The sequence below is a fragment of the Cryptomeria japonica genome, chromosome 11, assembly GCF_030272615.1.
Source record: "Cryptomeria japonica chromosome 11, Sugi_1.0, whole genome shotgun sequence".
Taxonomy (NCBI): Eukaryota; Viridiplantae; Streptophyta; class Pinopsida; order Cupressales; family Cupressaceae; genus Cryptomeria; species Cryptomeria japonica.
In genome coordinates, this window is record NC_081415.1 from 446,073,698 (window position 1) to 446,101,250 (window position 27,553).

The 27,553-nt window shown below is 38.1% G+C and overlaps 1 protein-coding gene across 6 annotated transcripts in view; it reads right to left on the reverse strand.

The window, feature by feature from the left end:
* The window catches only part of LOC131041396 (haloacid dehalogenase-like hydrolase domain-containing protein At2g33255), a 125,507-nt gene that overhangs the window by 80,401 nt on the left and 17,553 nt on the right, over window positions 1-27,553 (reverse strand). For all 6 annotated transcript variants that reach the window (XM_059213900.1, XM_057974452.2, XM_057974457.2 and 3 more), the window contains exons 2-3: window positions 14,475-14,517; window positions 7,903-7,963 (exon numbers count right to left, since the gene is read on the reverse strand). In XM_059213900.1, the coding sequence (XP_059069883.1) occupies window positions 7,903-7,963; window positions 14,475-14,517 (104 nt within the window). The remainder of the gene's footprint in view (window positions 1-7,902; window positions 7,964-14,474; window positions 14,518-27,553) is intronic.

Here is a 27,553-nt window from a genome sequence, read left to right on the forward strand (position 1 = left end):
GGATTTAGCTTTTTAGATCAAAACTTGGAATTTTCAAGTTCCGGTCGAAGTTGGTCAGTGGTGCAAGTGTAAACCCTAGGTTTGCATCCCGAAAAAGCAAAAAAGCCTAGAATCTAGGGATTTAGCTTTTTAGGTCAAAACTTGGAATTTTCGAGTTCCGGTCGAAGCAGGTCAGTGGTGCAAGTGTAAACCCTAGGTTTGCATCCCGAAAAAGCAAAAAGCCTAAAATCTAGGGATTTAGCTTTTTTAGGTCAAAACTTCGAATTTTCGAGTTCCGGTCGAAGCAGGTCAATGGTGCAAGCGTAAACCAGAGTTCCGTGACTCGCGGCGAGTCACGCGAGTCAGCGGGCCGGGTGACCCCTGCCGGGTCACGGTGACCCTAACCCGGGCTCGAACGGGTCAGAGGGCGTGACTCGCCTGACTCGCCGAGTCAGGCGAGTCGTGACCCGACTGGAGTCACTTAATAAAGTGCAGTAAATAAATAAATAAAAAACATAACATTTTTTAATGACTTTTTTCGCCATTTCCCTTTCTTATAACACCCGACGCCTTTAGAAAATAATAAAAGTATTTTTGGCCTCGCGGGGCGCTGCCCCTCGACCCTGCCCTGTATCGCGACAGGGAACGCGCAAGGGGCGCTGCCCCTTGACCCCAAGTTGGGGGCGCTGCCCCCAAACCCCCGTTGAAAAATATAGGGGGAAACCGCGCCGATAGAAGTAGGGAAAATCTAACCTCTGACTCTGATTAGGCTCCATATAACAACACAACTTAGAAATCTTGGTAACTGGCATTTAGATTTAGTATTTCAAATTTCCTATAGTCTCATTTGAAAATGTAATTCTTATACTGTAATACTGTCATACATCTTTTCAAAACTAGTTTTTCAAGTACTATATGTATATGTATAACTATATCAGCACCACCACCCCGCCACCCCCCTGTCGTCGTCCCCCTACCGTCCCCAAACTTAGGCCCTTGGTCCCCCCGTCCCGGAAACAAGTCCCCTCGTCCCCAACACCTATGGCTACTCAGACTGGCACATCACAGGCAGAGACTATGGCTACTCAGTCATCCAGGACCTACCTTAGACGCCTTTCTAGGAGGTAGATAGACGAGGCTGAGCCAGAGCCTGAGCCATAGACTTTTTTTTGTTTACACTTTACAGTTACATATATGTTTGGGAACATTTGAAGTCATGGATTTTATATACATTGGACAACATTTATAACTCTATATATCTATGTTTTCTAATTCCTTCAGCTACAATTTACATTTCTACGCATGTGATGGATGTATGTTTATGTATGTGATCAAATTAGCTTCTATTTGATGATGTTATAGTGTCTTTAAGCTTAATTCAATAATGGGTGTATGAAACAAGTTTTAAATCGTTAAAAATCTCTAAATTTCAAGCGTTTTCTTATTTTGCCGAGTCATTGCCGAGTCTGAGCCGAGTCACGAGTCGAGTCAGCCTTGCCGAGTCAGAGCCGAGTCCGAGTCTGGGAACTTTGGTGTAAACCCTAGGTTCCCATTCCGAAAAAGCAAAAAGCAGACATCCCTAAAAAATAGGGAAAACTTTCTAAAAATAGCCATACCGGGGATTGGGCTAAAAAGGCCAAAAACAAAACTTCCTAAAAAATAGGAAAAAGCAAAAAAAAGCAAACTTTCTAAAAATAGAAAGTTGTCCAAATTCGTCCAAATCAATTGCGATCTTCGTCCTTTGGCCTCTCTAAGCACTTTGGTGGTGTTCACATTTCGGAATCACATAACTTGCAAAAACTAACTTTCAAACGTCAGGGCCTGAAATGCTCTGAACTGGACAAGGCTTGGTGAAACTGCAGCAAAAGGTCACAGGACACTAACAAAACCCTAGAAAGCAGGAAAATCAAAGGGTCCCCAGCAGCAATGGGGCGATGTGTGAAAAAGGTCACAACAGTATAATACAAGTATCAGTAACTCAAAGCTCTCTAACAAGATGGATTTTCCTCATAACTCAATGCTATATCACAAGTATCAATAACTCAAAGGGTCCCAAGAAGATGGGTTATCTATCATGTGTAGCTTGCTAATGTAAATGTGGACCTTGTATGTGTGATTTTGTATTTATTAAGGTTAGTGCCTTTAAGGTTTGGCCAATTTTGTGTAATTTGGTGAATAGTGTATAAATAGAGTCTCCCACCTTTTTGATCATGCAAATCACTACACTTGACTGCATGTGCTATCAAGCTATATTCTATTGTTATTTTGATATCTCTTGATGCACAGTTGTTCCCATCTTGGTGTTCTCTTTTGCTTGTCGAGTTTTACTGTTTATTCAATTATGAACCTAACTCATCAATTAGACACAAACAGAATTCAATTTAGTAATAGTAAAGGTGCTTTTTAAATGTCTTTAGTCCTTTTATGTTGCATGATAATTGAGTGCAGCAATTAACAATTGCATGTTTCATACAAGAGCAAATACTACAGGTCATACTCGGATATGAGTCGCCATTTAAGAAAAAAAATTCAGATCCAATGAAATTGTCTTCTTTGAAATTCATGTTATATTTGAATGCTATTTTAATTGAATGTGTCACTTACGTTGAGCCTAGACTATCTAATAGAAACATTCCATTTGTGTTCCATTATAATATTTGTAGTGGACAATGGCTCTTTCTTCTTACACAGTGTTGATGTCTTTTTCATGCACATGCAAACACAGAATAAAATACCAAGGTATCTTATCCTCTCTTGAACAAAGTTTCCCGACTACTAAAGATCTCGCTGAAGGATCAATCGGAGTAACTCCAAGGTTCAAATATATAGGTTCTCTACGTGTGGATAAGCTCCTCGTGGTATGATGTGATTTTGCTGGAATCACAAGGGGACTTACACTTGATGACCTGAGTGTCTGATTTGCTGGAATCACAAGTCTATTTACTAACTGGAAGATAAAGAAATGGCAAAAGACACAAGGTTCAGGAAGTCTACTCTAAGACCTAGAATGCGAGAAGATGGATGAATGACTAGGTGGAGTCCTACTGGGTTGGGTCTCACCATCAGGTTGAACAATTCAACACAAACTCAGTGCGATCTTCTATGGGATGTTTCAAATATGTCCAAATCGTACACCATCAGATACTGATCACCATTCAAGATAATGTGTGAACAACAGAGGTGTTATGACTCGGGATTAAGCTCGTTCTATGCCAGTTGACCACGCAAGGTGCTCTTACAGTCAGCAAAAGGCTAGTGGTTTGGACTAGGTGGATTCCATGCGAGTGCATTCAATAACTTCTTTCATTCAATTTAATTATCTATCATCTAAAATGAAGATTCAACAAGAGACCATGCATATTGCAAAGAAACAACACACTTCACCATAACTTCAATGAAAATGGAGTTTATTTACAATCAATGGCAACAATTTCTTGCCTTGTCCTCCTAATCTACTCTAATTGCTATTCTATCAGCTGACTATTCACTATTTCTAACTATTCACCCCCTATTAACTATTACAAATGAGGAGCCAACGCTTTATATAGAGAGCCCTTTACAGATTGACGACTCTGATTAACTTAGAATCAATGGCTAGGATTACTGGATAGAAACCCTAATTAGGGTTTGTTACAACAAACTTCCTTAACCAATGAGAAAATTACATTCCAGGAGTGAGGACCAATAGGAAGTAGGGGTAGGTACACCGAAGTTTGTGCCATCACTGATAAATTAGGTACATTGAATCTGGTCATGCTGAGGTGGACCAACTTGACTGGAGGAGCAGTGACTAGGATGCCACCTTGTCTGACGTTTGTGCCTTGGTTGATCTTCCTTCATCCTTGATGTACTTTGATGAACAGCGTACCTCCTTGACTCCCATATGCTTGATGAGGCTTTCTTATTGTTAAGTCTTCCTTCTCTAGTAGCATACCTTGCCTTGAAGTGCTGGCAACTCCTTTCTTTGTCATCTTGTGGTTCCTTAGTGTGGTGAAGTGAAGGTTTTAGAGATAGCTGGCAACTCCTCGAACACTTGAAGTCTTTCAATGCTCCAAAACACCTTGAGTCCACCTTTATGCTTTTGGAATGTCCTTGATGAGGATGGATTGGATAGGTCATCCTTGTCCTGGCCTGGTCTCCTCCCATCTGCAAAATAAACCAAAGGATTATTAAACACATATGACATATTCATTTCAACATAGCATTTTCCACCTTAAATCATTAATGAGAAGACATCAAAATGGAATTTTGCTCAATATCCTCTCCAGGGACAGGCCCTATTAGAATTCGCTCTAGACCCTTTGGAAGGGTCAGGAGCGAAATTTTCATTTTAGCTCAAATTGCATCATTTCTTCACTCCAAAATGCCTCCAAGACAAGCATATGTTGGCCTTCTCTTCACCAAAGCCTAGGAATCCACAACTTGGCCTTCATCATGAGCAAATTAGGTGAAGTTGAGAATTTCGCTCTGGACCCTTTGGAAGGGTCAGGAGCGAAATTCAAGTTTTAAACTTGATCCTTCATTTTCTTCATTCCAATTCACCTTACAAGGCAAGAATACCTGACTCCACCTTCAACCATGCCATAGGAATCAATGTTTTGGCTTCACACAGGGAGAAAATAGGTGATTTGGAGAATTTCACTTTGGACCCTTTGAAAGGGTCAGGAGCGAATTTCTCTCTTTGCTTGTTTTCCCTCACTCAACTCCATTTCTTTCACTTTGTTATTACTTGATTCTCCATTTGAATCCTTCTCTCAACTCAACAATACTTACTTGGCCTCAAAAATGGCTAATAAGGAGAATTTTGCCAAAAACCATGGCCAGGGACAGGACCTGTTTAGGATTTCACCCTGGACCCTTTGGAAGGGTCAAGAGCGAAATCCTTGTCCAAGCTTAAAATCTTCATTTCTGGAGACGACAATCCATTCAAGGGCAATCCTAGGGGCATCTCCCAACTTCTCCCACCTTGGCCTAGGCTTAGCTTGGCATAAAAATGAAAGGAAAAGGTAGTTTTAACGAATTTCGCTCTAGACCCTTTGGAAGTGTCGAGCGAAATTCATATTTTGAGCTTATTCTTTCATTCCTCTCACTTCCATCCACCTTCAAAGGCAAGGTCACACCACTTCACACCCATCCAAGCCATAAAAAACAAGGATTTGACTCGCTTTGAAGGGAAAATAGGTGATTTTAGGAATTTCGCTATGGACCCTTTGGAAGGGTCAGGAGCAAAATTCAAGTTTTGGCTCAATTCCTTCAAATTTGATAATCACTAGCAAGTCAAAGTCACACCTAAGGACACTTCCAATCCTAATTCACCTTGAACCACCCTAGACTTGGCATAAAATTGAGGGAAAAGAGTGGTTTTGTGAAATTTCACTCTGGACCCTTTGGAAGGGTCAGGAGCGAATTTCTCATTCTAGACTTGACTCTTCATCTTTTCAATCCCAATCTTATTTGCAAGGTAAAATTCCATCACTCTTCACCCAAGGAACAAGGTTTGAAGCCCAAGCATGGAAACAAATGAGGTTAATAAAGAATTTCGCTTTGGATCCTTTGGAAGGGTCAAGAGCGAAATTCATGTTTTAGGCAAAATCTTCATCTTTCAAAGCGTCCAACTACCTCTCAAGGCAAGAACATACCAATCCACCCTCCAACATGCCAACGTCTAGCCAAAACAAGGAAGAAAATAAGAGCTATAAGGATTTTCGCTCTAGACCCTTTGGAAGGGTCAGGAGCGAAATCCTCTTTCCAGGTTGATTTTGCACTTCATTCATCCAATTCTTCCTCAAACGCAATCAATTCAACTTCCTTTCATCCTAGTCAAGGCAATTCGCTATCAAACTAGCTCCAGACAAGGTCACTCTAGGGCCTAAGGCAAAAAAGAACGTCAAATGGAGGATTTCACTCTAGACCCTTTGGAAGGGTCAGGAGCGAAATTTTCCTTCCAGATTGATTTCCATCATTTCATGGCCTCAAACCTCCTCTCCAAGGTAAATATGCATCCAAGTCTTCCAAACCATGCCTTAGAAGTTCCAAACTTGGTCAAGTTAAAGAGCAGAATAGAGGAAATATGAATTTCGCTCTGGACCCTTTGGAAGGGTCAGGAGCGAAATTCTCCTTCTAGGCTCATTTTCACTTTTTCCCTCCCTTCTTTGGCTTGGATATAACTCATTAGGCTTCTCCTTATCATCCTCCAGTCCAAGTTAGCATTCACTTCAAGGCTTTGTGAAGAAAAAAGGGGCTCATATGAAGTTCGCTCTGGACCCTTTGGAAGGGTCAGGAGCGAAATTCTTGTCTTGGTCAAAAATCCTTTACCCCTTCACATTCTATCACTTGGAAAGGCAAAGACACATCATTTCCCTTCCAAATACACCCCAAGGAACAAGGTTGGTAGTCTAAACAAGGAAGCAAATGAGGCTTATGAAGAATTTCGCTCTAGACCCTTTGGAAGGGTCAGGAGCAAAATTTCTATTTTAGGCTAAAATCCTTCCCTCCTTCACTTTTAGTCACTCCCTAAGGCAAGAACATATCCATCTACCCCCACCATGACCAAGGAACAAGGCTTTCAGTGCAAACAAGGAGGAAAAAAGGTGTCTTCTAAGAATTTCGCTCTAGACCCTTTGGAAGGGTCAGGAGCGAAATTTCTTTTAGGCTCAAATCTTGACTTCATCTCTCGCATTTCTTCACTCCAAATAAGTGTTTTGCCCTCAATAATGCCTATGAATGAGTTAGTTCTAAGTTTGGATCAAAGTAGAATGTCCTATAGAGGAATTCGCTCTAGACCCTCTGGAAGGGTCAAGAGCGAAATTGAAATTCACTTTGGACCCTTTGGAAGGGTCAAGAGCGAAATTTGACATTTTGATCTCTCCGTCGGGATTCATATATGGAATATAACATTTAAGTATAAGATTTCTTATACTTTAAGTTATATTCCATATATACTGTCAGGATGTTTGAGAGTGGTTTTGGACCTCCGGGAGTTATAATGCGAAATCTAGTTTTTGGAGGATTCTTCAATTTTCCAGACTTAGTCAAATTTCAGGATCAAGAAGAAATTCCAGACTTAGCCAAATTTCAGGGCATTTGAAGATCAGGATGACATTCCAGACTTCATCACTCACCAACTTGACCTAACTCAGACCTTCAAAGAGGATATTCACTCACCAAGCAAGACACAACTAGCAACAAGAGCAAAACCTAGGCCTAAGGAAGACTTTCAAAGATGACCCTAACCCGTAGCATCCACTGACTCACCTTTAGCTAAAACAGAGCCTGCTCTCTTAGTGATCCCTCTAGCAACACTCAACATGCAAAGGCTAATAGACAAAACCCTAAAAGACCTAGAAACAAACCCCAAAAAGAAAAAAAGTAGGGGTCCCCATTTGCAATGGGGCGATGTGTGAATATGTCACAACACACAGACAAGACAGTTAATTGACTTGCTCTACCTTTTGGTTCTTTTAGCCATACTGACAATAACAATAGGTCTAGTGGATATGTGTAATCAGAGATACTACATTTTAATACAAATAAATTCAAACTTAGGATAATAAAGGTTATTTTATTTTATTTTATTTGTCTTTTTGAGTTGCAGGATGCCTGAATCAAGCATACTGCAAATGCATGTCCCTCCCAAGTAAGAATAATAAACTTATCATTAGAAATGAGTAACCATATAGATTAAGGTTTGTGGATCCTATTAATCATCATTCTTAAGCTCTTGGTGTAATGACTGTTTTGCATAATTGAAAACACACTTTATTCTTTGTCATAACTATCTAATAGCAACACTTATTTATATCCTATTGCAAAATTCAGTTTGAACAATCACTGTGGCTTTTAAAGGAGACTACAAGAGGGTCAAATGTCATAAATAAGCATTTTTATTTGAACACTAGACCAATCAAATATAATGACACTTACCCCAAATCGAGAATGAAACAAATCAACCGATGCTTTGATATTGCGTGTTATCAAACCCCTCCTGTAGAAAATGATAATTTTAAATTAACAGAACAAAGCAGATAACTCTCAGTACCAGAGATTTAAAATAGACGATAGATGATACATTATAACAAATATCCCACTTTTAAAAAGTCAAAATACTTTCTTAGATATTTTTAAGCACTTGCTAAGATAATTCACTATAGGTTTTATTGCAAAAGTCACAGTAAACCTTCTAAAGTATTAAATGGAAGTTAAAAATGGTGAATCTGTCATCAATTTAGAAGTAAACTTTTAAAAGGATTCAAGCTTCTGCCCTTTCTTATGAATCTTGAAAAAAGGTTTAGATCGAAAACAGATCAACATGTTCTTAAACTAGCATACAATTTAACTAATTGTACAAAAAAGGTCAAAAAGGTTGTTTCTTAATAGTAAAAGCAAAGTACTTTCCCAAAAATAACAAAAGACCACTGAAAAGTGAAAAAGAAAAAGGTGTGCTTACTATGGGTATGGAATATATTATATCTAAGAAACTATCAGGCAAATTTTCAGCAAGTAACTCGCTGTGAAACTCACAAGTTCCAGCATATTTGTGCAGAAAGAAATAAATTCAGTAGGCAGAAAACACACAAAAACCCTCCCTTTTTTTCATTTTATCATTTATGGAATTGTTCCTATAACAACACTATTGATTTATCAACAGTTGGTTAAAACTTAAAAGTCATAAAATTAAGAAAAATAGCATATGCCATGAAATTCCATGTGGCTTTGAAAACCTTAATGTGGGCTTGATGGCAGGACCTCTATCCCTTGACTCTTCATTATACCACAACAGTGAATGTACTAGAGGCACCACAGCAGGAACCTGCAATAGGCAATATCCCTCAACCCTGTTGGGGGCTTTGGAGACTTTGGGGGCTCCACCCTCAACCATTGCAAGGGACACTAACACACAACACCACTAGGGGTTGTCACCCCCAAACCCTTGCTTTGGTTATAAAAAGCAAAACATTAAAAATAAAATTAGACCCATATTTTTCACAGATGAGATCGCTGTTTTTGAGAAAGAGGTAACAGAATGGGCAGCAAATGTAGCAGGACAAGTGGAAACAAAAGATAAATTATTGATAGAGGTTTACTGGCATGATCATGATATGCTTGATAATGATATTGTTCCTCAATAGGAATCATTACCACCCACTTCAAGAGCACCTACACAACTACTTAGAAGCTTTATTAGTCAAAGAAAAAAATTGTAAAATTGCAATTTATAATGATATGACACTGCAATGTGCATTCAACTCATTTTTTTATGTATAAATGAAGGAAAAACTACTTATGAGTTCTCTAAATTTATCTTTATGCATTTTTTTGATATTATTTCACAGATATATGGTTTTTAATTCTTGCAAAATTCACCAAGTTTTTCCTGAGTCCCAAGTCCGAGTCAAATTTTTGGCCTTCCATGTTTCTACCAAGTCTGAACTTTTGAATTATGTGTAAGTCAATGGAACACAAATGTAATATGGGGTGGTAAATACAAAAGAGTGATAAATACAAAGCTGTAATCAAGAAACTGTGTCATTGATTACTACCCAAGAAAGACAACAGTTAAATGTACATGTTCACTGTGATAACCAAGCCATAAAGTCCACATGGGTAAAGAGATATTTTCAATTTTTTCTCCATTCCCCTTGGATAATCTATTTAAAAACAAAACACTCAATCTATCTCTTGCATGTTAATATGCTTTATGATTTTGTTGCCATGGAAAATGCAATAGAAAGATAAATCATGACAAAGACTATTGTGTAAAGAATTACCCTGAAGACTTAACAATTTTTTGAGGATTTGAATACATGCTAGTGATCGTCGAATATATCAAGGCCACCAACTGACAATCTCTAGCATATAAAGTCCTTCCGTGCCAAGAATAGCATCCCCTATCCATTGGATTTGCCTACAAAGATGGACAATAGGCAAACCTCGGAAGATCAGTAATAAAGTCCATTGAAATACCCTCCCACTTGTGCTCTAGAATAGGCAATGGTTGCAAAAGACCAGGTGGGAAAGTATGCTCTGACTTGTTTTGCAGACTTGTGATCAATTTGAGAAGGTAATTATAACAAATTGAAGAAGCGAACTAAGGCATAATTGATCCATCATCTGTTGAGATAGCAACATTGTCAAGGTGGAAATTTATATTGGTGAGGTTGGTACCTTATATTGGGAGTTGGTGCTTCCAATGGTTTGGTGCTCACAAATTGAATTAGGGGTTGGTGCCTACAAATTCCGAAGTGGGAGTTGGTGCTTCCAGTGGGCTGGTGCTCAGAAACAAACTTATGGGTTGGTGCCTACAAACATTGTAAAAGAAGAATTATATAAAAGTCATTAATTTGCCGTGGTTTTTCTCCCATTTGGGTTTCCACGTAAAACATTGTGTTATTGTGTTCTTATGTTCATCATAGTTAAAAAGTTAGTAAATAATGTATCATGATTGATAAAGTTTAATTTGGTGAAATTTGTTGTTATACTGATTCACGCCACCCCCCCTTCTCAATATAACCGTGTGCTGAGATATTACACCATGTAACAAATGTCTTAAAGAGGCTACGAGGGGCGTAATAGCAATTCTTGCAGCATAAGGCCAAAAGAAGCTAAAAAAAAAGACAACGGCAAAGGCAATGGCAGCACCAATGGAAAATTTGAGTTCTACAGGGTCACATGCAGATGTGGGGGCCTCTTCTTCCCTTGGGCAATGGATACGAGGATCGTGAAGTGTGGGCAGCCATATGTCAAACTTTTTTGTTCCACGTAAGACACCTAGTGCACAACCTAGATTGTAAGACACTGCATGGAACAAAGAGTTGCAACAAGAAGCAAAGTTAGCATGTGCTAGATTTTGGTACTACAATAATATTTCGTTCAATGTTGTTTCTTGTCCATATTGGGAGCAATTAGTCACTGCATTGACCGCAGCAGGTAAGGGGTTCAAGGCCCCAAGTGGTCATGACTTGAGTGGGCTGTTATTGAAAGATGAGGTCCAAAACACTCACAGACTAGTGGAAGAACAAAGGATAATTTAGAAAATAATGGCTGCAACATTCTATCTGATGGGTGAACGGATGGCAGGAATAAGACACTCATCAACTTTCTAGTTACTTCAAGGGGACAGTTAGTATTTTTAAGATAACTTGATGCCCCCAATGAAGTGAAAAATGCGGAGACATTGTGCAACATCTTGGATGAGGTGGTGATGGAAGTGGGAGTGCAAAATGCCATTCAAATTGTGACAGATAATGCAGTTGCATATGTGACAGCCAGCAAACTACTAATGGCTAGACATCCGACATTATTTTGGAGCCCTTGTGCTACCCATTGTCTTGACTTGCTCCTTGAGGACAAAGGGAAACTAAACTAGATGAAGAATGTGGTAGATGATGGAAGGAATATCACAAAGTACATTGTCATAACCCCTCTTTGGACATGGGATTAAATAAAGACGATAATTAAAACATTTATTAATTAACATTTAATAATATTGGAAAATCGTCTCATTTATGAGACTTCATGATTTTCCTTTAATATATGATTATTAATATTTATTATTTGTTATGATTATTATTGTTTTATTTTAATGTAACGTTCATATTTCAATTATTAATATTATATTAACTATTAAAGAAGTTTTACCATTAAAACATAAAATAGATATATTGAATATATTACACTGACCGAGTCAACTTAGTTCACTAATTAATATACATTGTATTAAGTATATGAATCAACTATTATATGATTCGATTCTATGAGATAATTAATATGAATCGATTAATATATGAATCGATTCTATGTAATGCTTAATATATATGAATTGGTTAATATATAAATCAGTTCTATGTTATGATTAAATATGAATTGACTCTTTGTTAAAACGTGATTAACTTAGTCTTTTAGACGTGTTAATGCTTGACCGTTCTAAATGGAAGGAGGAATTAGTTATACCGATTAGCAAAAGATGTAAAGACATGCGATTTGCTCACTATCATCATCGCTGATTAAAGATCCGATTAAGGGTTGAAGAATAAATAACCAATAGTTTATACATTTAGGTTAAGACCTTAACAAACCATCATCTATTAATAACTTATTTTCCTACTAAGGGATGCGATTAATATTCACGGAGAGCCACGATTAAGAGAAGGATGTGTCTGTTCCAAATAAAGATATGTAACTACTCAGGATTATAAGATATTAATAAGGAACCCATACTCATTAGAGAAGGAGGGACCATTTTCTTATTTTATTTATATCCTTGTTGGATCACTCATGGAGCAAGTGCCATCGGCATAAACTGGTTGCATAGACATAAAATACAAAATCAAGAAGAGCGCCATTGTTGTAAGTTTACAAAGACCAATCCGCATATTCCTAACCCCTGATTTTGCTCATTGTGCATCATTGAAGCATTGAAGTTTCATATGGAGGTCAGCGATTTTAATAAGAGACTTAGACGATTCTTTTTATGACAATTTAAAGGAGGATTGGTGAAGAATCGGCCACTTATGAATTAAAATCAGAACCGAGCCTAGGCTGCCATGGCCCATCGTATTTGCCTCTAGCTTGTCGATTTGTCTTCCAAACTCTACATTGAATTAGCGATACATCCCAGCATTGAAGGCGATCCTATTGGTGGAGGTTTGAAGTGCTTTTGGCTGCCATTCATTGAGATCTCAGACTTCACATTGCAACAGCAAGGGCGATTTTGGAAGAAGACCGATTTGGCACATTAGAGGGTCTTGGACATTGGATATTGCTTTCTTCTTCAAGGCGTCATTATCAGGTTCATTTACGAGTAGCTTTCATTGTAAATTCTCAGTGTGAATGCATAAGTATAGTTGCAGTCCTTGAGTCTTCAGAAGTCTGAAAATTGTTCATTTATGACGGTCCATGTAATTGTTCATTAGCTGCTCAAGATAAATAAGTCGCCCTTTTCATTAAAGTCTTGACTTAGGCATATAATAATTAAATCACCCAAAAAGCTTAGCCACCTGGCTTATTAATGAAGTGGTCCCCTAGTTATAATTAATTAGGAATATCCTATAAACTTAAAATTCAAAGACCACCCTTTATTAATTATTAATTTATTCCCTTTATTATTATATGCCTTAGCCTATGGGAATAAAATAGGTTGGCAATGGTATATATTATTGAGCTGGGCGGAAAGGGACATTACATACATTGATAGCCACAAATAGGTCCTAAATCTTATGAGAGGCCACACTAATGGTAAGGATCTTGTGCACATGCTTTGCTACAAATTTCCTCACCTTGCAGAGGATATTAGCTACATTGCCCACTAAGCCAATGTTTTTGACTCAAAGATGGTTGGAGAGTCCTTATGCTAGGAAGCCTGAAGCAAAGAAGGTTGCGAAGGCCATTTTTTATTATATATTTGCCAAGATCATGGAGGAGGTCATCAATGTGAGTTTTCAAACTTCGATTGATGATTGATTATTTAATTTTCTAATATTACAATTTGCTGATTTTGTTAAATTTTTTATATCTAGAGATAATGTATTATGCAGATGAATTCACATATCAAGAATCCTGAGGAGTGTATTCAAAAATGTTGTGTAGTAATGATTTTCAACAGTCTCTTCAAATTTTCAAAACCTTGAGATGATGATCTATGACCCCAATTGATTGTCTGGTTCAGGAGCAATCTGCTCAGAACAAGCTCAACAACTGTCATTATGCTCAAACAACTAGTTCTGGTTCCATTCAAGCAAGGGCCATTGATTAGAGTGTTCAAATCTGTCAATTTTTATTGATACAATGGAAGTGGCCGAGGAACATGATCTAAAGTAGAATGGCCTTGTTGATGGAGATAAGTAACTCAAAGCACATCTTTCCACGGGTGGCTCCACATCATAATATCTATGACTTACCTTAATTTTGTAACAACAAATAAAAGAAGATTCCTCGTAGCTCTATAAATATTTTTCTTCTGATTTTTCATATGCAAAATTTCAAGTCTATAGATATTGCAGATAATGCATAGTCCTGTATATAGTTTTCTTATGATATTTCATATGCTCGTGTATATAGATATTGCGGATAGTGCATGTAGTTTACCTTGTTTGTTAACCTTTTGTTGTTTCAAATAGTGGCTAGCAAAAGATGAGTCATGGCTAATGTTTAATGCTTCAAAGCTGTAACAATTGTAGCTGCTTTTGTTTCCTTTATTTTTGTAGCAATTAGATGTTTTTTCTGTAAATAGGTTTTTACATCAAAATAATATTAGCTTTTGATATATGTGATGTCAATGCAGATGTACCCAATATCATTTCCTTTGTGTTATCATGTTACTCAGATAATAACTATGATTATGTACATTCACTTTGTGTTCTGCAAAAAATTGCTTGGAACTCCAAACTAAAATATAAACAATCACTCAGATTTAATCCATTTTGGAAGGTGTGATTTATTTACATTGTTTAATAGATGTGCATTTTCTAGAAAAATAACAATGAAAATTGATTACACACCTTATTTGTCTAGAATCAAGCCACTCACAGAGTTCCAGCGCTCCTGCATCACTATTGTTTTATTTAGCTACCTTCCAATTTAGACTAAATGCTTCTAATAATTTGAAATATTCAGAACAAAAGAATAAATGATTCTATTTTTTCATATTTTCATGAAGAACATTTAAAACAATTTAATACAACAAACATAAAATCGGTATGCTTGCTCTACAAACACAACCCTTACTTACCAAAAAACAGATATGAAAAAACAATATATTAGAAACAAATAACTTTGTTTTGAGTCCAACGTAGACTGTATTACATCACTAAAAATTCATTGTATGTGTATAATGAACAACACAAAGAAGATTCTTAGAGAGAATGGAAAAAAACATATATTAGCTGTCAGCACTATATATTCAAATGGATAGAACGTAAAACCAAAATTCAATTTATCAAATACAAGAAATGGAGGACACGAACAATCATTAGCACTATACACTAGCATTTGAAATGTACAAAGCAAAAACAAGGCATAAAGCAAATGAAACCATCTAAAAACTAAAGTTCTAAATTAATCAAAGTGAGATTTTATCTCTCAAATTAGCTTCTACTTTTTGCAAAGAAGGCATAAGCAAATGAAACCATCAAATTTCTTTTACGTAGAAAGCAAATAAAATTGGCATAAAAGATTTGCAAGCTCATTTATACACCTAAGAAATAAGAAAAGAAAAAATATAAATATACACAAATGAAAAGTAGGTCAACAGCGTTAGTTCTTGCAATCCAAAGCATTTATAATTCTATTAGCATGTGTTAGTGTATGTAATGTTAGTTGAGTGTTTGTGTATTTAATGTTTGTATGTATGTTCTCACAGGAAGTTTTCCCATAAGGTGGTTGGGAAGGTTAGTATGTTGATCAGCATGCCTTTTTAAAGGCCTATGCAAACATTGTAGTTATCCTTTTGCAATTCCCGCATAATATAGCTAATAATTACTGTTATTTTTGTTGTTCATGGTGTAAATGTTTAATTCAAGTGTTGTCTTGGCTCTAACAAGTGATATCACAGAAATGGAAAAAGAAGGGGCGTTGGCACTAAATCTTGCCACCCTATTTGCAAGCATTTTCAACCCATCACTTACAGCTGATCATAGATTTCTTTCAATGGGCCCATTCAAGTAATTGTGCCTTGAGTTGAATTTCATGCCCTCTATGTCTTCACCTTGAGCCTAAGTGTAAAAAGTAAAGTGTTAGGAAGGTTAAGGGTTGTCTTTAGGTTGATAGCGAGATTTCGGAGTGGGAAGCAAATTTGAAATTTTTGCAAATTGCTTATGGACCTCTACTTCCCACCCACTTTGCACTACAAAATCTCAGAACTATCAAGCAAGTGCGCAATTTTGGCAAACTACACAACCATCCCTCCTCACAATTCATTCTTAAAGTCTAAAATTCAATTGCGCTTTTGTTCCTAGCCAATTTTCTCCACCTAAGACCATTTTTTCAGAAATCTTGGCTTCTCCTACAATCATTGCCAATTGCATCTTGGCCTTCAACCTCCACTTTGGTTTCTGTTGACGTGTATTTTGTACACAATCATACACAGAATAAAATACCCAAAGGCATCTTATCCTCTCTTGAATAAAGTCGCTAACTGCTGAAGATATCGCAAGAAGGATCAGTTAGGATGACTCCAATGTTCTTTTTAGTAGGGTCTCTACGTGTGGATAAGCACCAGTGGTCGTTGTGATTGCTGTGTCATCAAGGGGCCTTACGTCGCCGAAGATTTTTCCTAAACTAAACAAACTTTCAAAAAAATGCCAAAAGAGTAGGGTTTGCGAGAGGTCTAATCTAATCTAACCCTAAGAATGACTTAATGTGGACAAGGCTTGGTGAGATTCTACCAACTTCAATATTGCCATAAATTAACAACTCAATTGAAATTGATGCGATCTTCTAAGGTAATAAATGATTTTTCAATACATCAAAGATCAAGGACACTACCACGAAGGTACATATCCAAGATACAACAACGATTGAAGGTTTAAGCGATTCAAGTATCTCCAGTCGACCACGCAAGGCGTTCCTACAATCAGCAAGAAGCTAGTGGTTTGGAAAGCGAATCCTACCAAAGATCAAGTCCAACACTTTGTCCTTCGAATTAACACACTACTTTGATTGAGAATGATTCAAGAAAAATGAACAACCATGAAGATAACCAAGAGAATTGCAACAAAACACCATAACTTCAATATTTCATTGATCTCAAAGCCATCATGTACAACAATTGTTTGAATTCCTTTCTCAAAGCTCAATCTTGCTACAAAAACAACTTGCTTCTAATCTCTCTAATTTCTCCTTAATCTCTAATTTTTCTAGTTCTAGCTCTCTCTCTAGCCTTCTAGCCCTTTTTCGCCCCAAAATGAAAAGAAATGAGGGTATATATAGCATCCTCAATTACAATGAACGGTCCAGATCGAAAGAAGATCAATGGCCAAGATTATGACACCTAAACCCTAATTAGGGTTTATTACAACCATTACATAACATTTAATGCTTGACCAATGATAAATTTGGATTGCTTGGACACATGTCCTCTCTAGAAATTTCCACCAATGGATAGCTAGGGTAGGTACATCGGAGTTTGTGCCACCTTCTATGAATTAGGTACATTGAACCTGGACATTGTTGAGGTGGACCAATCCGACTGGAGGAGTGATGACTAGGATGCCACCTCGTCTGACACTTGTAGCTTGGTAGATATTCAATTTGATGTCGTTGAGAAGCTATCTTTAATTAGCTCTTGTTCTAACTCCTTTTGTCCTTGATTTGCAGGATGATTGATGTACCTCGCCTTGGAATGCTGGATTGGAAAAGGTCGCCCTCATCTTGATGATGCTGGATCGAAGAAGGTCGTCCTTGTCAATGCTAGACTGGAGGAGGTTGCCCTTATCTTTGCTTGATCGTCCTTGATGAGACCGTCCTTGATCTGGCTTGATTTTCCTTGAGAAGAGTCTTTCGACTTGTAGATCTTTCGAGCCTGGGAGTCGCCATCTTGATACCTACACAACATTTCATTATAAGTAATAGATTTTGCAATGTATAAACATAGATTAGATTAAGGATTGAATTTAGGAAACTTCATGATAAGTCTTTGAGTTATCATTTCCTAAATTCGATTGAGCTATAGGAAATTCAAAATTTCAAAATTCAAAATTTAAACCCATGACGATCAAAATTCAAAATTCAAGACAAGGAATCACATCGCCATACCTCTCTTGAGAGCTAACTCTAAAATGCAAAATTAAGAAATTCACCTAGGCAAAAATCAATGTCTGATGACTTCAAAGTGATCTTTTTCAAACGAACGTCCTCCTTAGCAACTTTGCCACCTTTGGGGTCTTCGATGTCTTGATGGCAAGCTCGCTTCACTTGAAACTAAGTTCGCACTCCCCTTTGATGATGTTTCGCACCTCCTTTATGAAATTCGCACTTCTCCTAGTACTCTCCAAATCGCATGCAAAAGAATGTTCGAATGATGATTTGAAAATGAAATAATTTACCTCCCCTTTATAGGCGCTTGCCCTTTCAATTACCTCCAGGCCGACTTGGTAAAATAAGGTAATTAAAAACAAATTTTAAATAAAATTAAGGGCCGACTTTATAAAATAAAGCAAATAAAACCCAAGCGCCCCAATTTTTATTTAAAATAATAATTAATTCATTTAATGCCTTCGTTTTTAATTAATTGGATTTTTTAAAGGCAACAAATAATTAATAAATGTTCATGCACAATTTTAAATGCCAATTTTAATTAAATATTTCAATTTTCATCGATCTTAGCATTTAATATAATTTGAAAAAATGTCATTAGCGCCAAAATTTGGGAGATGAAAAATACAAACCATATCGCTCTAGTCCCTGGGAGAGGGACAGGAGCGAATTAGCATTTTAGCCTTGATTCTCTCGCCTTTTACGTTCAAAACAACCTTCTCCACGTGGAAACTGGCATCTTCGTTGGGTACCTCGAGCTTGATCGACTCAACTTTGTGGATAAATGCCTCTTAAGGTCAATATCGCCCTGGTCCCTTGGTGAGGGACAGGAGCAAACTTTGTGTTTCTCCTTGATCCTTGTTTCTTCGATCACCAATCTTCATCACGAGGCAAGTAACAACATTACCCCTTCACTCCACGCATACTTTACTTGTCTTTTACAAGGCACATTTGATGTTTGAATGATTTTCGCCCTGGTCCCTTGGTGAGGGACAGGAGCGATCCTTGTGTTCTAGCCAAAACTCGTCATCTCTTAACCTTAACTTCTCATTCATGACCTTTCAAATGACATATTCGATCTTGTGTACCCTTGCTTGACATGATCTTTTGGGACGAATGATAGATTTAGTGAATATCGCCCTGGTCCTTGACTGAAGGACAGGAGCGATATTGTCCCCTTGCTCAAGTTGATCACTTTTTGACGTTTGATTTCTCGCATATCACCTTCTCAAGAACACTTTTGCCCTTGTGCAACCTTGTACGTCCTTGCCTTGACGTGACTTTTGAAAGAACTGGCCAGTGTAGTGAATATCGCCCTGGTCCTTGCCTGAAGGACAGGAGCGATTTTTGATGCCTTGGGCTCATCCTTGTTCCTATCAACTCTTAATTGCCTTCACAATGTAAAACAATGTCCTTTGATCCTTTGTGAACGTATGAAACGAGATTGACATTCAAAACTTAAGCACACCTAGAGATTTCGCCCTGGTCCCTGACTGAGGGACAGGAGCGAACTTGGGCATATAGTGCAAATCCTTCATCTTTGGCGATCTTTGTAACTTCATTCTTTGTCGAGGCGTTCCAGACATCATTGCTTCCTTGTACCCTGACTTGGAGTGATTTAAAACTTGGAGGAAAAGCCACATAACTAATATTTCGCCCTGGTCCCTGGCTGAGGGACAGGAGCGAATTTACACTTGTAGGCTCAATCGTGCTTTGCTAACTTCCAAATTTATCTTCAACGGACTCGTTGTGCCCCCTTTCACTTATCCTTGGCATGGTATTTGTTTCAACTTGGTGAGAAATTGGTCTAAGGAAGAAATCGCTCTGGTCCTTGACTGAAGGACAGGAGCGCCTAGGCAAATATGGGCTTCGCTTCGGTGTTTTACAATCTTCAAATTATCTTCAATGGGTTCGTTACACCCTCTTTACTTGCTTCAAACTTAATCTTCACTTGATCTTCGCCCAAATTTTGCCCTATAAGGAAATTCGCTCTGGTCCCTGGGAGAGGGACGAGAGCTAACATCAAATTTCGCCCTGGTCCCTGGCAGAGGGACAGGAGCGAATTTGCTTCTAAGTCTAATTTTCCTTATGATGACATTTCCAAGTTATATCCAACTGACAGGATGTACTTCCTTGGTTCTCCTCAAATCGCGAAATTGTTGAAATCTTGCAAGGACAAGGCAATGTTGGATTTTAAGCTCCGGTCCTTTAGTGAGGGACAGGAGCGAACTTTTGCTCTTGGCAAATTTCCATGTTTGCGAAATTCTTCAAATTATATTCAACGGAAAGAACATGCCTCCCTTTATCTCTTCCAATCCAAAAATCATCTTGATCCTGCGAGGACAATAAAATTTTGAGAAACAAGCTCCGGTCCTTCGCTGAGGGACAGGAGCGAACTTGCTTCCACAGGCCAAAATATCATGATTTTAAGGGTTTAATCACTTGACAAGGTACAATTAAGCCATTTCCAATACTCGGGATCAATTATTAAAATTTTCAAAATTTGGTCAAAATCATTCAATCAGACAAAATTCCATAATCCATCATTTAACACTTAGGCAAAAATTGGACTTTGCATTCAAAATTCCGACTGAAACTAGATAGATTCACTTGACCACCTGACGAATTCACCCTATTCAAAATTGCATCCTACGGGAGGAAGCTCAAAAGGCTCTCAAGATTAACTGGACCCTGGCCTGAAAACACTAAAACGGGAACCCTAAGGCCTGACCCTAATCCAGACACCTGACACACTAAACCAAAACCCTAAAAAGCAGAGAGAAAGGCGAGCAAAAATGAGCAAAAAGAGGGGGTCCCCATTTTAATGGGGCGATGTGTGAAATGGTCACAACAGTTTCCAAACTTTTGGGCTCCATTTGCCATTGAATTTGTGACATTCTTGTCAAACTTTTTCCCCGACTCCACAATTTGCATTTTGTTCCTCAATCTTAGGACCCCACACCCCATGTGCTTGGCGGACTTTCCTTGCCCACCCACGGTCCATGCAAATTGCCTAGGAAGTCCCACTTCCCGTTAGTTAAGTGTCACTACCACATTGGTAGCACAATATGGCTAATTTGATCACATGCATCTTCACTCTATCCATTGGGCCTATTTGTTTTATCTCACCCCCCCCCCCCCAACTCCATTGCCATTGAATCTTCTACCATGTACTCAAGACTTATCCCTAATTCTAGTAGTAATTACAGTTCGCATATATGTGGTATCTATCTCATATGTGGCACACCCTTAGTGGTCTTGTAACGTCCCCATTTATGGTCATTCCAACATCTTTGATAGCTCCAACATTCTTGGAGAGTACCAACCTTTTTGGAGTGGAGTTTAGATGTTAGAGTTGTGTTCTAGGGATCAAGTTGAGTCTGTTGATTCTTTCAAGGTGCAGTTTCAACATGTCAAGTGCATTCCAAGCTTCTTGGATTCTTGGAAGAATATTCTATATTTGGAAAGAGTTTGATCTCAAATGAGCTTCGAGGTGTGTTGGCATATTCAAAATTCACCTTTAGATTATTCTTGAATTTTCTGCAACTTTGGCTAGATGTATGGAAAATAAATTAATAATTAAATATTAAGTTGTCGCAAAGGCAAAATTAAAAGACAACTTATATTAATTATTTGATAAGGTGAATTTTAAGAGACCACTGTGTTGGAAAAGTAAAAATAAAATAAAGTTACTTTTTTGGAGCAAAAGAATTTTTACTTAAAAGTGATTTTAAAACATATTTTCTAAAAAGTTCTACAAGGGTTATAAAAGAGGCTAAAGAGACCCATTTGAGACATTCTGAATATTGATAATTTATCTTTCTAAGATTTTGTGCCTATGGCTAAATTCTTATTGGCGGGACGAAAAACCCATATGGTTTCCTAACAAACAAAAGTCTGAAAGGCAGAACAATTCCATCCAAAGATCAACAATGAGCTGAACCTTTGGAGTTTGGCGATAAAAACTCTCAAATTTTGTGGAGATTTCATATAGAAGTTGCCTTTCTGTTAAATGTTTGCAAATAAGGGTTTGGAGCAAATCGATTTATGTTCTCCGAGTTTGCCAAGTTGGCAGATACCAATTTATCAAAGTTTGTTCCAAAAAAAAATTGCAAAGGTATATGAGATTTTCTGATGGTGTGCACAACATAAAATAATAGTGTAGTGTGTGCTTGCGGAAGGGTATAAAAAATTATATTATTTCATGCTCACGCATATACACCCAGGCTCCTAGCCATACCACATGATTCCTTGCATCAAGAAGGGTTGATACATTAAGAAAGAGCTTTAGACTTTATGAATATCTGACATGGCCTCCCATATTCCCAGCGCAACATACAAAGGTGATCAAAGAAGTGGCAATTTTAAACAAGCAATAGCGCCCCTTAATCTGTTATACAATTGAATTTATTGACCTATTATACCCTATGTTTGGCCTGGCGTACTTATTGTGGAAGCATTATAAAAGGTGGGCATTGCATTTTTATAGTTTAAGATTTTTCAAACCTGCTGTAGCCTTTATAGGCTCAACAAGACTATCCCAAGGTATGGAAAGCTGCTGCTCCAAGGTTTAGGCTGTCCTACCACTTCTTAAGTGAAAGATACCAGCTTATGAAGCACAAAATTCTTGACAATATTTTTGTAGGCAATAAATGTGCAATCATGTATTATAGAACATGGAATCAAATATAGCAACTTAAATCATCACCATTTCAGAAAATTAAGACTCGGCAATTATAAACATTCAACAGTACTATTTCATTACTTGCTAGTTCCAAAGGGTTACACCTAAAATATTGTTTTTACAACTTACAGTTCAGACTACCAGCCTTATAATGAATGTCTGTTATACACCATTCAATTACAAACCTGCTGATCCACTCATAGACGACTTGTCGCCAATCCTTAAGGAGGTTGTTCAAAGATCTAGCCTCCAGAGATATTCGATATTGCTTGTGTTGGAAGGCAGAAGCAAGGATTTCATTGTGGCTTATGCAGTCAATGTCCGCAGCCGCACATAGATCTTTCATTTAATACTTTGAGTGCCTCAACACTGGAAGGGGACCCATGACTTAATGCCCAAACTGTGATGAGTAACATGTCACACCAACTCACAAACATTCAGCATTCAATAATACCATTGAACACCTATACACGAAATATTAATATCAACATGCACTAGGAATCGGTATTCATGACCACTGTATTGTTGGATAAGCCCATGCCAAAGGCCGCTTTAACATTTAGCCTTACGCTATTGCATCGACCCCTCAATAGGATAGAATAACGTTTACCGACCTCCACAAAGTTACTATTCCCAATCGTTGATATAACGACCACCACACCTAGCATTCGAAGTGATATTGGTTATGCACCTTGCAAATAAATGAGACATTCGCAATTAAACTTTCGACAACCTTATTCAAGAGAGATCGCTTCCCAAGGACCTCACACGAGAATCTATTAATGAAGTGGTAGATCAATATCGGGATTCTAATTTGATCAAGCAGACAAACATGCACCTTACTGATAATATAAACGATCCCTTTATCTTAGATAATATAGAAGAATAAGATAATATCAAACCTCTGCAAATCCTTTAATACTACAAATTTGTCTATAGAGACTTCACAAATTTGGCTTAGTTTTAGATTCCATCACAAACCCACCTCTTTAGAAGAACCAAGGTTTCGTCTAGACCTTTTGTTGAACTCCTGAAGGTTTTCGTCTCCAGAGATCATAAAACATTTGTCAAATCAAAAGCATGCCTTACTTCCTATCTCCAGCCTCCTTGTAAAGAACTCCAAGAAGCTTCTAGAATATTAGGCCAAACACATTTGGAGAACTTTGTTTAATAAAGTGACATTATGATATTATTTTATTGTTTATTTAATTAAATCAATTAATATTAAGCCATCATTAGATATTTTACTTATTTTTGACAACTTGATAAAAATCAATTCAATTAGTTGTCACCTTTCAAATTGGGGACATTACATTAAGTCTATCGTACACCTTTTCAAAGGAGTCATACCAAGCCTAGGGTACTGTTGTGACGTTTTCACACAATGCCCCATTGCAAATGGGGACCCCCTTCTTTTTAGGCCCTCCCGGTTTTTTTGGCTTGCGTTTTTGTGGTTTTTTCGCAGCAGTTTCCTCAGTCTATCTGCTTTGCAAGTGTTTGGGAGTCATATTGGTCAAATATGCCTTTCGTTTGAGCAAATTCGGCTAAGCCTAGGGCTTGTTTTGTCTCGTTTTTGGGTTTATGCCTTTTATCCTAGATTTTAGGGGTTTCTGTTAGGGTTTTGGGAAAACTGAACATACGACTGGAATCAGAACCCTTCAAGGGACCTCCCAGTAAAATTTGAGCCCAAACAGAGCAACTTTCTATTTTTAGAAAGTCCCTATTTTTTAGGGATTTTTCCGAGTCCCGGAATGTCGCCATTTTGCCAAAAATCAAACTTACTATTTTTAGTAAGTTTCTATTTATAGTAAGTCATTCATGCGTCCTGTTTTAGGCTCTAACTCTGACATTTTGGAAAGTTTCTATTTTGGGAAAGTCTATTTGTGGCAAGATCAGGCTAGCAGACAGCGAAGAATCAACATGCACAATCACTTCTAAATCTAGAAAGTTGAAAGCAGACAGGCAAGGGTCTAAAATGGCTAAGTATGAGAATCATCCCTGAAGTGGAAGGCACAAAATTGTTCTAAGTCTGGAAAATCCACCTTCAAAATCCCAAACTGGCATCTCAACACAGACAGTGGTCAAAATTTGGCTAAGTTTGGATCTCCTATTCCAGAAGAGGAAAGCAAGCATGATCATCCAAGTCCAGAAATTCACATCAATCCACCAATGTCATCCTGATCTGAAAATGGCCTGAAATTTGACTAAATCTGGAAATTTGGAAGATCATCCAAAATCAAGAATTTGCATTATGATTCCTATGGACCTGAAACCACTCTCAAACATCCTGAAAGTATATATGAAATATAACTTAAAGTATAAGTGGCAATGTTATATTTCATATATATATCCTGACGAAGAGCCTGAAATAGCGGAAAAATCCATCTCTCCATGGACATCTCCAAAATGCACCCAGGTATGGGCTAGGGCGCTAAAACCAAAAAGTAATTCACAAGTGCAATTTTCCGCCTCTCCATGGACATCTCCAAAATGCGCCCAGGTATGGGCTAGGGCGCTAAAACCAAGAAGTAATTCACAAGTGCAATTTTCCGCCTCTCCATGGACATCTCCAAAATGCGCCCAAGTATGGGCTAGGGCGCTAAAACCAAGAAGTAATTCACAAGTGCAATTTTCCGCCTCTCCATGGACATCTCCAAAATGCGCCCAGGTATGGGCTAGGGCGCTAAAACCAAGAAGTAATTCACAAGTGCAATATTCCGCCTCTCCATGGACAAGGCCAAAATGCGCCCAGGTCTGGTCTGGGGCGCTGAATCCATGAAGCCATTCACAGAAGGAAAATTCATGAATCCTTGGCGTGATGAAAATTCCGCCCATCCAATGAACTGACTCCTAAATTTTAGGAGGATCCCTAAAAATAGGGATGTTGAAAAGGAGACATGGACAATTCACAAAGTAATGGAAATTCCTTCCTTCAGGACATAATTCCAGGAAAGATGAAAAATTGACTAAGTGTTGGAAATTCCTTCCTTCATGACAAAGTTCCTGAAAAAGGTGAAAATTTGGCACTGTGTTGGAAATTCCTTCCTTAAGGACAGAATTCCAGGAAAGATGAAAATTTGGCTGCGTATTGGAAATTCCTTCCTTCGAAACAAAATTCCAAGCAAGGAAGAAATACACCCAAGGATGAATTGAACATAAAATTTCTAAGGTAAGGAAGGAATCAGGGATGAACTGAACAAGAAATTTCCCCTCCAGGGAAAAAATTTGAAAAATCCATGCTCGGGCATCAAATCACATCCAAATTTCAAAAGTTTTACAGATTTGGATTTGTAAGAGAATTTTCTCTCTCCTGGACCGTGGAACCCTAATTTGGAAATTTTCCTAAAAAATAGGAAATGTGCAGAATTGATGAAAAACCTTCTTTGAGCAAGGAAAGTTGAAGAGAATTCAAGAAAATTCTTCCTGAATCGAATTTTCCCTCTCCAACAATTCCAGATGTGCAGGAGCGGATATACGACAGCAGAGTCCATTTGCATGGTAAGGATCTATTGAACACGTGGCAGTAGAGTGGTGCATTCATTACCGGAATATTTGACCAAATGGCGACCCAATCATTGCATGTTGAATTTATGGTAGATTCCTTTTGCATGCAGTCGCCACATGTGGAAATGATGGATCACTTATGACATAATGGGGTGATTTTTGCATGGACGAATGTTCAACGCATGTTGGGCGAATTTGAAGGAGGTGGTGCATTTAATGCGCAATGGATGCTATTTTAGGCTCTTTAAATTAATTGTATATGGGCATGATGGGTTATTAATTGGAGATTCCCACCTTGTTGCATCATGTGTGGAGAATCTTTTAGGGAAAACCCTAATTAGGGTTTGCATGTAATCATGGCCCGAGGCCTATATAAAGGGGTGACCCCCTCATTTGTAAAAGAGGGAGCTTTGTATGAAATTGTTGCGATAAATTTTTTGAGAAAATAATAGTGAAACATTGTTCTCTGATGGTGTCCACTTAAATTATTTTTTCAAAGCTTGCATGGTTTCACCTTCCTCGCTTAGATTAGAAATAGTAAAGTGCTTTGATTTCAATGGAGAATGTAATGGTGTTTGATGAATTTCCATGGTTCATACTTTTTGCATCTTGCTGATTGTAAGTTGCAGTGTAAAGTTAGTCTGAGCCCCCTAAATTCGTGCTAAGTTCGATTGTGGATAGTCATTTGGATTGCGCCGTGTTGGGTATTCAAATGTACTTTCTCGATATGAAAATCCTCCAACATCCTCAGAAGATTGCACCGGTTCCTGCGGAGTTGTAGTTTATCTTGGCGAAGTAGAGCTTGGTTTATTTGGAATTTGTCCACCAGAGCACTATTCATTGTTATCACTGCCCTTAGGAATAGATTTAGATCCTTCTGAACCCTTTCCCTTTTACTTTCAGTTCATTTTATTTCATTCGAAGCAGCAGCATCGCAGAATTGCCATATCCGATGATGGAGCTCCAGCCACAGCAAAGAAGTGAAAGAACGATGCACACGTAAGGCCCCTTGGATTACCAGCACTCACATCAGCCAACTAAGTCACATCCACGCATCGAAGGAACCTTGGAGTCGATTGTTTGAACTTCTTGCAATCTTAGCATGCAATCGTACTTTGATCAAGAGAGAGTGAAGTGACCGTTAGGCAACTTTATTCTGTGTTGGACGCCGTCATAAAAAACATGTCAACAGGTACTGTTGTGACGTATTCACACATCGCCCCACTGCAAATGGGGACCCTTTCTTTTTGCTCTCTAGGGTTTGTTTTCTGGGTCTTTTAGGTTTTAGTCAGTTAGCTTTTGCATAGTGAGTGTTGTCAGGAGGATCACTGGATAGCAGGCTCTGCTTGAGCTAAGGTGAGTCAGTTGATGCTCCAAGTTAAGGGCGTTTTTCAAGGTCTTCCTTAGGCTTGGTTTTGCTGGTGGTGTCCCGTTTGAGTTCGAGGAAGTCAGTGAGTGGTTGAGCAAATTTGGCTAAGGAATGGAAGGGATGAATCAAAGATCTAGCCTAAGACAAATTCAAGCCAGTTTGAAGGTGAATTGAGCCTAGAATGGGAATTTCGCTCTTGACCCTTCCAGAGGGTCCAGAGCAAAATTCATATTTCCTCTATTTTGCTTTTTAGTTTGATTAAGTTTGGA